This window comes from Capricornis sumatraensis, chromosome 6 (genome assembly GCF_032405125.1).
Source record: "Capricornis sumatraensis isolate serow.1 chromosome 6, serow.2, whole genome shotgun sequence".
In the NCBI taxonomy this organism is placed as follows: Eukaryota; Metazoa; Chordata; class Mammalia; order Artiodactyla; family Bovidae; genus Capricornis; species Capricornis sumatraensis.
The window spans coordinates 104102399-104118267 of record NC_091074.1 but is presented as its reverse complement, the minus strand read 5'-3'; the positions used below and the strand labels follow the sequence as shown (position 1 = coordinate 104118267).

Below are 15869 nucleotides of genomic sequence, written 5' to 3'. Positions count from 1 at the left end.
AGAACAGAATTCTATTAATAATAAAACGCCTATATCAAAATGATTAAAAGCAATTCCCTACATGCCCTCACCTGGCTTTGTAATAGCCTATGTAGACTAAGAGCACTGCCACCTTGCCACAACCTACCCCATCCCAGGCACCCAGAAAAAGGGAGTATCCATGGTGAAAACACAATGCCTCCCCAATCATCTTACCAGGGCTCAAAAGAGCAAGACACTTTGCACCATACAGTCTCATATATACTAATCCAGGTATCTTAGAACTAGAAGCATCTCTGCTTTATCGAATTTGGTATGGAAGATGGGGGCTTCTCTTCTGGGAACATTTTCTATAATAATAATGATTCTCTCTGTCTAAAAATTGACACATACACTCTAAGACTAGCTTTCTGGTTTTGAAAATGATAGGCAATGTAGAATGTGGCAGAAGAGATACGTTTTCTAGAATCATCAATCAGTTCAAAATATATTATTATCACCTTAATCTTTTCTACCAAAAAAAAAAGTTTGGCTATAAGCAATGCCCATGCTTTATAGGACCATTACCACCAGAGCTTGGCTATAAATACAAACCACTTTCTTCTTTGGGCCTTCGCTGGTGCTCACATGTATTTGATGTGATGCTTTAAGGAGGTTACCCACTAGATAATCTTAAAGATCCCTTTCATCTCTGGCACTTTATGGTTCTAAGATAAATGAGCTTTTCCAGGTTGACCCAGCCTCACAGCCTTATTTATAGCATTGTTTCTATGCAGAAAAATTTTACACATCTCATCCAACTGACTTAAAAATTAACTTTGGGACATAATCCATTTGAAGTTGAGGCATTCCAGTATCTCATAAAATATTGTCTGCCATGTTCCTATACATCTTTATTACTACAGTAAATACTATTTGGGGAGAAAAGAACACTTTAATTAAAATGATAAAAAAAATAAAATACAAACTTTTTACTACAAATAGAATTCTTATAGTCATCTTAGCATCTTAAATTTTCTGGTTAGAATAGGTCAAAGACATTCTCCTTCTCATGTCCCTCTTGACTTACCTCCTTCCTATTTTATTGTAATTCAACAAGCCCCTATGAAATAACTCTTGAGTACTGAAATTTGGGAGTCATACAAAACATGGTTGTCCAGGGAGACAGAGTTGGGCAGTGTGGCTTTCAGACTATAAGAGGTCCTAATTACCCCTACCTCCTATAATTCAGAATCTTCCCGTTAAATTTGGGTGGGGCCTGTGACTTGCTTCTAACCAGTAGAATATGGCAAAGGTGAGGGGTTATCACTTGTACAGTTACATTATATAATACTGTAACTTCCATTTTGCTAACACTCTCTTGTCTGTATCTCTCTGTATTGACACCCTCTCCTGTTGGCTTTGAAGTAAGCTGCCATATGGAGAGGCCCATGTAGCAAGCACTGAAGGTAGCCTTTGGCTGATAGCCAGTAAAGAGTTAAGGCTCTTGGTTTAACAATCATTGAGGAGTACGTGCTGCCAACAACCACCTGAGCCTGGTAGGGGAACTTCCCCAGGAGAACCCCAGCTCTAATCAACACCTTGCAGCAATCTTGTAAAAGACTGAAGCAAGAGTCCGGCTAAGCTGCATCCAGATTCCTGACCCAGAGGAACTGTGACATAGTAAGTGTCTCCTGCTGTAAGCCATTTATGTTTATGGAAATATTGTTATCTAGCAACTGATCATTAATATAGGCAGATGAGTAGCACAATATAATTAGACAACAACTTAAAGGCAACAGAAATCCAATATAAAGTTCTGGGATAAAGGTAGCTTTGAAATATTCCATAGAGAGGGTATATAAGTCCCACGTTCTTTCAAGAATTCAGACTGGCAGGGAGGTACACAGCACAGAGGCTGAATCAACTGAATATCACGGAGAGTGGCCCCACTGCACTGAGAAACAGTGAGGGGAGACTGCAGAGGTACATGGGGTCCAGGTCATGCCAGGGCTGAGTGGGCTCATTTTCAATAGGTAACAACACAAAAGGAAAGGCTCTGGAGCAGGGAAATGACAGTAAAAAGGGCTTTAAAGAACTTAATCCTATCACAGTATAAAGGATGGAGAGGATTAGAGCTAAGAAGACCAAGAATAGATGTGCTGGCACAAAGGTCTTCAGGAGAGGCCAACAAACATGTAGTGGGGGCGGGGGGTGGGGGGTGGGCAGTGGGCAGTGGTTTCACACTCATGAATAATTAAAGGCATGCAAATAAAACTATAAAATACCATTCTGCGGTTGAATCAAATTTGTACAAAAGCTAATAATACTAGCAAAGATAAAGCAATCTCAGACACTATCAGTGGGAATGTAAATAGAATAGACTTTATGGAAAGACAATCAGCAAAATGCATGAATAACCTTAAAATACTCAGATCCTCAGACTAATTCACTAAGAACATATTCAAAAATAAATAAGTTTATTTACCCATCCAACAAACATTTGAGTGTCTACTACATTCCAGGTACAGAGGATATAGCCGTGAACAAAACAGACCTCACCTCTGCTTTCATGAAACTTAGAAGAGACAAACATTTAACAAATAATGATGAAATGTATAATTACACATATTACAGGACACACTAGAACTTAAATCATGAGCTTAAAAAATACCTTTCTGGGAAGTAACATCTATACTGAGATCTGAAAGATGAATAGAATTTAGCCCATGAAGAGTAGGAGGATTAAAAAAAACAACATTCATGAAGGCAAGAAAGTTAGCTATATTCAATATTTTAGAGGATTCATTCATTAACCTATTTAACAACTATGTGTAGAGGCCCTAGTAAGTATCAGGTACTAGGTGCTAAGGATAAGGGATGGGAGAAAATGATCAAGGTCAAGACAAAACATGTATTAAAAATCCTGTAGGAATGGAAGGGTGTGGTATTTATAATAAAGCCAAAGATGTATGTGTGAAAAGGAGAAATTCAATATACTTGGCAGAAAAAAAAAGAGACAGAACGGAGTATAGGTTCAGTTCAGTTCAGTCGCTCAGTCGTGTCTGACTCTTTGTAGCCCCATGGACTGCAGCACACCCAGGCCTTCCTGTCCATCACCAACTCCTGGAGTTTACTCAAACTCATGACCATTGAATCGGTGATGCCATCCAACCATATCATCCTGTCGTCCCCTTCTCTCACCTTTAATCCTTCCCAGGGTCTTTTCAAATGGGTCAGTTCTTTGCATTAGGTGGACAAAGTATTGGGAGTTTCAGCTTCAGCATCAGTCCTTCCAATGAATATTCAGGACTGATTTCCTTTAGGATGAACTGGTTGGATCTCCTTGCAACCAAGGGACTCTCATAAACAAAAAGACTGTTTATCTCCTTTCAAATCCAAATAGTATAGACTTACCTTAGAAAGGTATATCCAAAACTGTACCATTCGTTTATAAAAAAATTACCATTTATAGATAGAAATAGACTTCCCTGGTTGCTCAGATGGTAAAGAATCTGCCTGCAGTGCAGGAGATCCAGGTTCAGTCCCTGGGTTGGGAAGATCTCCTAGAGAAGGGAATGGCTACCCACTCCAGTATTCTTGCCTGGAGAATTCCATGGACACAGGAGCCTGGCAGGCTACAATCCATGGGGTTGCAAAGAGTGGACATGATGAGTGACTGTCACTCTCACTTTCATAGACAGAAATACTTAAATGACTCAGGGCTAAAATGCTCATCTGCAAAGAAGAAGTAGAGATCAAAAATAAATTTTAACATGGATACATAAGTTCAGTTCAGTTCAGTTCAGTCACTCAGTCGTGTCCGACTCTTTGCAACCCCATGAATCGCAGCACACCAGGCCTCCCTGTCCATGACCAACTCCCGGAGTTCACTCAGACTCACATAAGTTAAGGCATTGCTATACTTGAGGGATTACCCTACAGCTATCCATGAGTGTGTCCCAACTATGCTAAGCACTCAGAGAAAAGGAAGCACTTTTTCAGAATAATAAGCAGGCTCTCTTTGCAAGAGGCCAAAATGTACATAGAATAATCTTAGGATTTGAAATTAAAAACTGAGTTTGGGATTGACATGTACACACTGCTATATTTAGAATGGATAACTAACAAGGATCTACTGTATAGCACAGGGAACTCTGCTCAGTATTATAAAACAATCTAAACGGGAAAAGAATCTGAAAAAGAATAGATACAGGTCAATGTATAACGATCACTTTGCTACACACCTGAAACTAACACAACAGTGTTAATCACCTGTGTGAATGTGTGTGTGCGTGCGTTCAATTGTGTCTGACTCTTTGCGACCCCATGGACTGTAGCCCATCAGACTCCTCTCTCCATGGAATTTTCTAGGCAAGAATACTGGGGTAGATTGCCATTTCCTCCTCCAGGGCTCTTCCCACATCTCTTGTGCCTCCTACTCACTTATACACCAATATAAAATAAAATATTTCTTAAAAATTAACCAAATGAACCTCCAAAAGGTTAAGGATGAACTGACAATTACACAAACTTTATGATAAGAACATGCTTGGAGTTACTAGCAAGTTAAAAGGGAGCCATAAAAATGATCATGACCTCATGTGACCAGTAAACCCAAGAAACTAGAGTCCTTTTTCTCCTGTCTCCTCAATTATCCAAATGGTAATATCTTATGTTTGGTACATGTCAACAGCATTAAAGAGTATATAATATTTGACACTACCTTAAAAAAAAAAAGATATGCAAAACTCTACTATTTTTGCACTTCTCTGTGAGTCTAAAACTGTTCCAAAATGAGAAGTAAAAACAAAATACATGGGTAGATTTGCTACAGCAAATAACACAAAGCCTAAAATTTGTGTTAATTTCATAAAGCAATCAAAAAGAAGGACAAATGAAATAATCCTCCAAATTACGCTCTCAAGTCCAATTTTTACTTCTCCTGTTAAAGGATGCAGGTACCTATCAAGAGAAAAGTTCATGGTCTGTCTTGGACAGTCCACTGCCCATCAGACTTCTGGGGAGGTGATTTCAATCTCTCTAAGCCTTTGCTACCCCCATCCCACAGTTTGGTATCATATACTTCTTGACTATTGCATTCTATACAAATATTCATTATTACTATTTAAAATTTTTTATTTGAACTGCATTATTCCTTCATTAAATGGAGAAATATCTTTTCAGATTAACTATTTGGATTTTTTCAAGTTTTTTAATTTATCAAATTAATCTACTTTAGTAGGGGCCCAGATTTAATCAACATATTTATCTAACAATAAATAGTTATTATATCTCTCAAAATATTATAGAACTACAGTCTAAAAAATGTTTTTATTTGCATTAGCATTCTCCTATAAAGTTCACTAATAGAACTGGCTAACCTTAAAATTAGTGTGATTAATTCTAAAGACCTGTCTTTATTTATTAGACCTGTCTAATAAAGTTTGATGGGCATAAATATACAGTTTGGAACAAATATATTGACATCATACATAGAATTCATTTGATAAGATATCTTTTTCCCCATAGACAGTATAAATGAAATAATAGCTCTTTTGAAGAAAAGAGGTGATTAAGTCAGGAATTTCAAGAAATCCAAAACCTAAACCTTGAAAACCCGAATGAAATTTCAAAGTCTGACAAAGAAAATATATCTTTTATAAAATTAGAAATCAGTGTGTACTTATAAATGATGCACCACAAAATGTTTCATTATAACTTTACTTTGTCAAAATCCATTATCCATCTGCCTTCCATCAAGCAGTCTTGGGAAGAAAAATATTATATTGTTTTCTGGGTTAAAACTTCATGTACAGCCTAAAAGCTAATGGGAAAACAGAGTACGAGTAAAGGAGTAACTCTCGCAAATCATGCATTTACTCATTAAAACCTCAAGGTAGGCCATTTTAACATGGCACCTAATTTTGTTTCCTGGTAAATGTATTTATAGACCAAAACCAGAAATGATTCAAGTGGACAGTTAAAAAAAAAAAAACAGGAAGCGTATAAAAGTAATATTCAGTAAGATTTTATCTTTATAACAGTAAAAAAAAAAAAGCAGGATGCCCCCTCCCCGTTCAAGTTCCCACAATGTTCACCATTCAGCCACAGTCTACTCACTTCCGATGGGTGTGGTCCATGCCACTGTTTGGTATTGCTTCCAACTCTGCATTTTTCTGCCCACAGATATTTCCATAGCTGTCGTATCCTGATACTAGTCTTGCTGCTGCACCTGTTGCTACTGAAAAGCCACAAATAAATCCCTAGGAGAAAAACACAGAAAAAACATACAAATAAACCATTTCAATAGCAACAGCCACTACTTGATACGATAATGAGATTCTTTTGTCCACTGAAGGGAACAAAGAGCTCTCTTTCCTTATTGCAAACACTATTCCACTGTTTTCCTTGGGTTTCACATAAGCTGTACAAAGAAGTCCACAGGGAAACACTATTTACTACAATAACAAAACAAATCTCAAGCTTTTACATCGTAAGTATGTCTTTGCATTTTATAATAATAATAGCAGCATCTTTGTACTGAACATCTGCTCGATGCCAGGATCTGTACCAGCTGCTCATCATACATTATCTCTAATCCTCATGATGGGGAAATTGAGGCCCAGAGAGGGTAAATAAGTCATACAAGGCCTTAGAAGCTAGTAAAGATCAGGGCATAAGACTCAAACTTAGCTTTCTTCATTCTTTAAAATTTTTTTTAGTATGTATTTATTTGACTACACTGGATCTTAGCTGTAGCATGTGGGATCTAGTTCCCTGACCAGGGATTGAAGCCAGGGCCCCCTGCATTGGGATTTTGGAGTCTTAGCCACTGGACCACCTGGGAAATCCCCATTCTTTAGTTTTATTTGATTGTCAAAGAGTTCTGTTAAATGAAGAATAGACAAATTCAAAGAACAATAGGTAAGTGGGTTTTGAATTATCACTTCAGAACACACAACACTTCTGTTCTCTTCCTGCAATAAAGTTGTGTAGAAGCCAAGGAATTATACGGTGAAGTACATTCACGCTCTGAATATTGGAGACTCAAGGACAGTGAGGCCCTGGGTCCATGTGCCACAGAGGTCACTTCATTTCATGGGGATATGCTTCACCACAGTACCAACGGCACTGCATCATGTTTGCCAAGTCAAGGGTGCATTGATCAAAGCAAAGCAATAAGCCCTACACTCAACTGCAGGCTACTGGGCATAAGAACAGGAAATAAGGTGAGTCACTATTAATAAACTGAATTGGGAGAAAAGACAGAGGTTAAGATATATTCTTGCAATGCGGTCACTAAAAGATTGAGTTTCTGTTATCTTTAACAAAAGATACTAAGGTTAATGGTGAACCTTTCCAATACAGGGCTTTTAACGAAAGGCATCATAGAGTAATAGAAAGAGAAGCCAGAAAGATCTGGATTCAAACCCTCACTCTACCATTTACCACCTATATAACCTTGATCCATTTACCTTCTTAGACTGTTTCTTCCTCATCTATGACAAAAAATAATATCAACTGTTTACAGCCAAATGATGGGGCCTCCATGAGATAACACATTTCTAACTTTTAGCTGGGCCTGGACACAGCAGGTAGTCAATATATTGTAGCTGCTAATGAAAAAGTCAGACTAAAGAAGTTGATAACAGTAATTGGGGATTAACCAAAAATCCCTTCAGTTCTAAATTTTGGGAAAAAATTTTCTAGGGGGTGTGGGGGGAGTGAGAAATACTGTCAGTCATTTTGTCATTAGAGAGAAACATTCAGACCACAATTACCATCTTCTTTCACTACTCGTCTAAAATAGCAAAGCCCTTGCATAATTAAAAGGTTATGTTCTTCTTTCACTTTTTATAGAAATGTTCTTCTTATGTTTGATAAGTACTTTGTGTTAGAGTTGGCCTTCAGTGGTTTCTGAAGTCCCTTTATGACTCTGTTTAACAGTACTGTTGGAGATGTACATGTGTGTGTTTTTGTGCATGTGTGTATTTGTGTTTTTCAGTTATAGGCAACCTCATATCCCTCTGGGATGTAGGCAGAGTATAAATTATAAATGTCTCATATATATAGTAAAATGGAACACTGACATATTTTCACATAGGCCATTTAAACTTCTTAGTAGCTTCCCAAAGCATTAGAGTAGAGAGGGTGAGAAGCTGTAGGAGGGAAAGGAAGGGGAATAGGAAGCTAGTGAGAGAGAGAGAAACCATGACTGTTATCCTGGAGATGTCCCATATGGTACAAGTAGTGACAATGGAGAACTAGGCCAAATATAATTAAAAAGACAATCTCCTTTTTAAAAAAAAAATTGTGAAATCCAAATGCAGGAAGCAGTATTTCTCATTTTTTCAGATGAGAAAAAATGTGGTACATGAAATTAAAATAGGATAAGAGAAACTTTACAGAATGTACTCTATAATTCAATGGCTCCAAGAGGCAGATGGAGTGTTATTTAGCAGAAGGAAATCACATTAATGAAGCAAGTTGTAAGTGGGATAAGGAAAGCTTTTATACACCTATGGTAGGGAAGCAATCATTAAAGAGAAAGGAGTCTATTCGTAAGGAACAGAATCATGGTTAAGATCTTAAAATGACTGAGCTACTGAAGTGCTTTCAGAACTGCTATTTCAAGAGAGAGTGAGAAGGAGCAGACAAATCTAATCACAAATAGGAGGTGACTCAAATCAGATAAAGAGACCAGAGATGGTAGATCACAGGCAAGATCTGGCAGCTAATGAGTGCCTATTGTCTATGTGGAAGAAAAACAATTGGCTAATTAATGGACTGTGTCCATTTCCCCTTCACATCACAAGTTTAGTTCAATTTAAGTAAGAGTTTTGGCTTAGTTTCACTCACTCTTAGTCAAAAAAAAAAAAAACAAAGGACACATTTCATTTCACAAGCAATGTTTGAATTTCACACATGGAGCCTTTACCACACCACTGAGCAAGGCAGAGGTCTTAGCTTTGCTCTGAAGAAAAAAAAAGTCAACAAAACATGCATGAGGGGTGGGGAGGGAGTATGAATATGGCATTGTGTTTCAAGACTTTAGGCTTACAGCCTTCTCCCAGGGATTAACGAAAATATATCCAGAATTTTTTCTCAAAGACTATCTCTCTTACCTCAAACAACACTTGGAGTCAGTCTGCTAGTAACTAACTTGTCAAACCTTAGAGTAACACTTGGCTTCTGTTCCTCCTTTTCCAAGAACTCTGAGACCAGGAGGCTATTCAGTCAGTCAGTCAGTTCAGTTGCTCAGTGGTGTCTGACTCTTTTCGACCCCATGAATCACAGCTCGCCAGGCCTCCCTGTCCATCACCAACTCCCGGAGTTCACTCAGACTCGTGTCCATCAAGTCAGTGATGCCATCCAGCCATCTCATCCTCTGTCATCCCCTTTTCCTCCTGACCCCAATCCCTCCCAGCATCAGAGTCTTTTCCAATGAGTCAACTCTTCACATGAGGTGGCCAAAGTACTGGAGTTTCAGCTTTAGCATCATTCCTTCCAAAGAAATTCCAGGGTTGATCTCCTTCAGCAAACAGCATTGGATTAGAAAGTCTGATGCAGAACTAATACTTATGCAAACAAATTTCAAAAATAAATTTAAAAGCTTTGGCAATCTGCCAGATTTTGGGATTTCTTTAAAGTTTAATGGGATATATTACTCTAAGAAAGAGGAAAGAAGGAAAAAACAAGAATGGTTGGAAGTCTAGGAAATATCAAGTTCACCCTGAAAGAACTGAGATATTCTCAAAAGAAAAAAAACAATAATGGGGCATGAGGAAGCTAAAATCAGAAAGGCTATTTTATGGGCAGCCTGAGCAATTAAAAACACATAGACAAAGAATATGTACTGAGAACTGAAACCAGCTGCAAATACTCATGACCCTGTAAGTCACTTTATCACTTTAAATTCTCTGAGGCTCAGTCTCCTTACCTGTCATTAGGAATGAATTAGATTAATCTCAAAAGTCCTTCCAATTCCAAAATTTAATGATTGTAAGGAAAATTATTAATAGAAACAGTAAACTTTTTTAGGCTATACTTTCAGGGAGAAGTATGGACCCATTTGATCCACTTTAATGACCGAGCATGTAGTATGTGCAGGGGGCGAGGAAGAGTAGATTAACAGTAAATGGATTTAACTGTACATTTAAAAACAGTCAAAATAATAAATTTTAAGTTATGTATGTGTGTATGCGTGTGTGTGCTCAGTTGCTCAGTGGTGTCTGATTCTTTTGCAACCCCATAGACTGTAGCCTGCCAGGCTCCTCTGTCCATGGGATTTTCCAGGCAAGAATACTGGAGTGGGTAGTCACTCCCTTCTCCAGGGGATCTTTCCAACCCGGGGACAGAACTGGCACCTCCTGTGTCTCCTGCATTAGAAGTGGATTCTTTACCGCTGAGCTACCAGGGAAAACGAAGTTATGTATATTTTACCACAATAATAAAAAAAGAAAAACCAAAGGATTTAACAGAGAGCAGGCAGTCATTTGGATCAGGTGACCTTAAGGTAATTTCTGGCATGCTGTTCTTCCTATTCTATGATCCTAGCAAAGCACAGCCCATCACACAGGTGACTAAACACTTCAGTAAGTCTTTGAATCTTTCCCTTTGTGCTGCCTGCTCCACAAGAGTTAATGAGGTAGAAACACTACGCTCGGAGAACTAGACTAAGACTATAAAATAAAAAAGGTCCTTGAAAGCAGTCTGAAGGGACGACCTATGCAATAATGGCTCTAAAATTCAGCTCTAGTCCAGATCATTCTCCAAAATTCCAACTCTGTATTTCCAACTGCTTATCCCTATGCACACACCCTACATGTCCACAACTCAGTTCCTTCCACGTTTCCCCAAACCGCTTTCCCTTCTGGCATATGCCCCATCTCCATCAGAAGCACCATGTCTGACTAGTCTGCACAGCTAAGATACAGAGGGAGAGGACGCTAGCTTTGCAACTCCGCACTAGAGGAAGCAGTAATGCTGAACTCTTTGCTCAGAGTCTGAAATATTGAGTAGACAACATTTAACTGGCAGGTAAGGTTACTGTGTTCTACAGGTCCATGCTCTCAACAACAACTTCCATTGTTCCCAATTCCAGGCAACAAAGAAGGGACTGTCTCTTGAGGCCTTGCCTCATTCCTCTTCTCTCCTGGGTTCAATGCTGCCACCATGTAATCTTAGACAAGTTATTTAACATATCCCTGTGCCCCCTTATCTGTAAAATGGGAATGATGATAACCAGAGTAGCACTGAGCAGTTGTGAAAATTAAATCTGTATTGAGGGCAGAGAATAGTACCCAGTCCATAGTAAGCAGCAATAATGATTAGGAATAAGTTGTATGAGTTGTCTATATCTTCTATCTTTCAAAGCATGTACTCCTTTTAGGATATATAAAATTTTATTTATTTATTTATTTATTTTTGGCTGTGCTGGGTCTTCATTGCTGTGTGGGCTTTTCTCTTGTTTCAGAAAACAGGGGCTAATTTCCAGTTGGGGTACACGGGCTTCTCATTGAGGTAGCTTTTCTTGTTGTGGAACACAGGCCCTAGGGCATGTGGGCTTCGGTTGCTGAAGCACGTGGGCTCAGTAGTTGCAGCACACGGGCTTAGCTGATCTGTAGCACGTGGGATCTTCCCAGATCAGGGATCGAACCTGCATCTCCAGTACTGGCAGGCAGATTCTTCACCACTGAGCCACCAGGGGAGCCCCAGCTTCCTCTTTATCCTGACTTTTGTGGTACGATGATCTGGGCAGATTTGGTACAAGTGAATCTCTTTTCTCTCTTCTTTTCACATATACCTCTCCTTGGAACAGAATGAAGTCAGCCTAACTAAGGTGGGAAGAACCTTGAGCTCATGTGGCCCAAGCTTCATTCCACAAGCCATGCTTATTGAGGAATTCTTTGTTGGTAATCAAGTGACTGCTTGGGTACTAAGAGTTGCACTTTGTTTATCCATCCTACTCTTGTTCCTTTGTGTGCGCAGAAACTATGGTTTGGAACCTACAAGGAGCTGGAGTAGGATCTGAGCTGAAAAAAGCTTACACTGAACCATATACATATCCCATAATATAACCCATAACAGAACCCCTTAGTATCCCACTTGCCTGTAACACTGATGACATCAAACATTATTAATTCCACTTCTTCAATCTGTCTCCTGCTCTCTTTTACTACTTCTTTATTTCAGGTTTTTTACCTCTTATTTAAACTCATCTGAACCACTGCATCAGCCTCCAAAGTGGTGGCCTGAAATCTCTTCCCCCTTTACAATGACTTTACATTTACACTGGCGACCAGGGCCATCTTTCTAAACCCAGTCATATCATTTCTTGCTTAAAACAGCAACAGTATATCAGTGCCTACAACAGTGGGTCTCAACCCTGGCTGAATATTAGAATCAAAGAGATTAAATCAGATTCAGTGGGGTGGGGCCCAAAAATGAGTATTTTTATTTTAATCCCAGCAAATTCTAATACGCAGTTAGTGTTGAGAACCACTTGTTTACTACTTTAATGGAAAACAGAAATTAAGAGGTACAATTCAGGTAATTTTTAGAACAGGGTAAGCATATTCAAAAGCAGAGACATTACTTTGCCGACTAAGGTCCGTCTAGTCAAGGCTATGGTTTTTCGAGTGGTCATGTATGGATGTGAGAGTTGGACTGTGAAGAAGGCTGAGTGCGGAAGAATTGATGCTTTTGAACTGTGATGCTGGAGAAGACTCTTGAGAGTCCCTCGGACTGCAAGGAGATCCAACCAGTCCATCCTAAAGGAGATCAGTCCTGGGTGTTCTCTGGAAGGAATGATGCTAAAGCTGAAACTCCAGTACTTTGGCCACCTCATGTGAAGAGTTGACTCATTAGAAAAGACTCTGGTGCTGGGAGGGATTGGGGGCAGGAGGAGAAGCGGACGACAGAGGATGAGATGGCTGGATCACATCACTGACTCGATGGACGCGAGTCTGAATGAACTCTGGGAGTTGGTGATGGACAGGGAGGCCTGGCATGCTGCAATTCATGGGGTCGCAAAGAGTCGGACACGACTGAGCGACTGAACTGAACTGAACTGAAGCATATATCCAATGATTTCAAAATACCAAATAAGCTCCAATCTTGGAGATGATAACTCTCACAAAGACTGACAGAAATTTACTTTAAAAAATATCCTAAGTTCTAGACAATTCAAGCATAGAAAATATTTTAAAAGTAAGAGAAGAAACAATAGAGAAGTACACATATTTATGATGAGATGAACATGTATAAATAAAAAGATTTAGTGGTAAAGATGAGTGAAAGATGACAAGATCTTAAAATAATTCAGAACTAGAGAGTAGACACCAAGGAGTGAGCAAAGAACTGCAAGTAAGAGCAGTGAGTAAAGATATGGTTTGAATGATAGGCTGTAAGAGGATTGAGAAAGAAAATGCCTATAAAAGCAGAAGCAACTGGCCATTAAATGAAAAGAATATAAGCAGAAAATTCCAGTTCCTTTTCTATTTTTGCCTCTCATGGGCAGCAGTATATTCTTAGATAAGCTAATATTCACTATACGTTGCCTGTAAACTGGGATAAAACTCATTTTATAGGGTAATTGGGAGAATTTAGTGAGATAAATATATATATGATAGCATCAAACCCATGATAATGCTCAAAAAATATTTGTTGAATGTTTCTCTTAAAGGTACTACAGAATGAAATCTAAAGACAAAAATGAAATGCAACTCTTAAAAAACATACAAGGCTTCCCTAGTGGCTCAGTAGGTAAAGAACTCATTTGCAATGCAGGAGACCAGCTGCAATGCAGGAAACCCGGGTTCCATCCCTGGGTCGAGAAGATCCCCTGGAAAAGGAAATGGCAACCTACTCCAGTATTCTTGCCTGGGAAATCCCATGGCCAGAGGAGCCTGTTAGGTTACAGTCAACAGGGTCACAAGGGTCAGACAAGAATTAGTGACTAAGCCGCCATCACCAAAAACATACAAAACAAATATTCAGAAGACAAAAAAAAACTTTTAGTCTACTGTTACGCCAGTAAGCTGGCAACAGAACTTTGAGATTTCTCCAGTTTCCACATGGTAAAATTTGATGTTAGCTCTACTCCGAGGAATGGTAATCCATAAAAAGAAACATTCCAAACCAAATAACACTATGCCTGCATTTAAAAGTACACACAATGGGTCTTAATTACCACCACACTGAAATCAACATTATATTAATTACCATTGCATTAAAACATTTCAGTAAACAAATAGCTCCTGACTCTCCAGTCACTCCCAAATCAGCCTATTAACATTAGTGATTGCACTTTCCTGAGCTATTTTAGCACAGAAAATCAAAAGCACCTTGGGAGGTAGGTACATATTTTTATAAACATAATTTTGAAAGGTCAGCTGCCATTTGTCCCAGAGGGAAACTCAGGAGGTGGGGAGAGGTTGTGGACTACTTCTGTTAGCAAAGATATCTCCTCTACCCTTGGATGCTGGATTTCAGTTTCTACTCCATTAAACTAAGTAGACTCTTGAACAATATCTTACAAGTTCTAAGTTAGGAAATGAGTAATTCTGATGTTTTCAAAATATCCTAGATTTGGTGAAACAGAGCCATCTATTATTTTTAAAACTAACACTCTTTTATTTTACTGAACATGTTATATCTCATCAAAGTTCCCTGTTTTCTTTCCCTTGGTTCAGGAGCTGGACTGGTGTCCACACTTCTGCCCATTACCCATGAAAAGGGTTGTTCTCAAATGATGTTTGCGAGGTAGGCAGTTGCAGAGAGACACAGAATAAGATTACCTAAAAAGTAGTAACAATGAAAAACAATAAGATTCCTTAAAAAAAAAAAAAGGTATGGGGAAAAGATTAAATACACGCACACTTGAGAGGGGAAAAAAAAAAGCGTGCCTAAGGTAGCAGATCATGGCATCTGGCCCATCACTTCAGGCAAATAGATGGGAAAACAATGGAAACAGTGACAGACTTCATTCTGGGGGGCTCCAAACTCACTGCAGACAGTGACTGCAGCCATGAAATTAAAAGATGCTTGCTCCTTGGAAGAAAAGCTATGACCAACCTAGACAGTATTTTAAAAAGCAGAGACGTTACTTTGCCAACAAAGGTCCGTCTAGTCAAAGCTATGGTTTTTCCAGTAGTCATGTATGGATTCCGTTGGACTATAAAGAAAGCTGAGCACAGAAGAATTGATGCTTTTGAACTGTGGTGTTGGAAAAGACTCTTGAGAGTCCCTTGGACTGCAAGGAGATCCAACCAGTCCATCCTAAAGGAAATCAGTCCTCAATATTCATTGGAAGGACTGATGTTGAAGCTGAAACTGCAATACTTTGGCCATCTGATGTGAAGAACTGACTCATCTGAAAAGACCCTGATGCTGAGAAAGACTGAAGGCGGGAGAAGGGGACAACAGAGGATGAGATGGTTAGATGGCATCACCGACTTGATGGACATGAGTTTGTGCAAGCTTTAGGAGTTGGTGATGGACAGGGAAGCCTGGCACGCTGCAGTCCATAGGGTTGCAAAGAGTCAGACATGACTGAATGACTGAACTGAACTGAAGGTAGCATAATCGTGTTTCGAGTTGCAAAGACTAAGAGAGAGAGGACAATACTGTCTGCACAATTCCCTCGAGGGAGAAACAAGGTGACAGAAAAGAGCGCTGGCCTGGAAGGTAAGAGACTGGGCTCTGTTCCCAGCTCTGCTGTTAACTAGCGGTGTGGCCTCGGGATGGTCACGTTCATCTCTGTGGTCTGATGTTCTTGATGTGTATAATGAGGGTGATGGACCAGATGAGGATTTCTAAATGCTTTCCAGCTTGAAATATCAGCTAGCTCTAAAAGGGCTGCTTTCTACCTCTTGTCCAGCCCAGTACAACGGCAGTGACACTAA

General features: G+C 39.2%; 1 protein-coding gene across 1 annotated transcript in view; it reads right to left on the bottom strand.

Annotated features, from left to right (window-relative positions):
• SLC44A1 (solute carrier family 44 member 1) overlaps positions 1 to 15869 on the bottom strand; it is a 166532-nt gene that overhangs the window by 94389 nt on the left and 56274 nt on the right. Inside the window, exon 4 of the mRNA XM_068973651.1 lies at positions 6082 to 6224. Coding sequence (XP_068829752.1) covers positions 6082 to 6224 — 143 coding nt within the window. The remainder of the gene's footprint in view (positions 1 to 6081; positions 6225 to 15869) is intronic.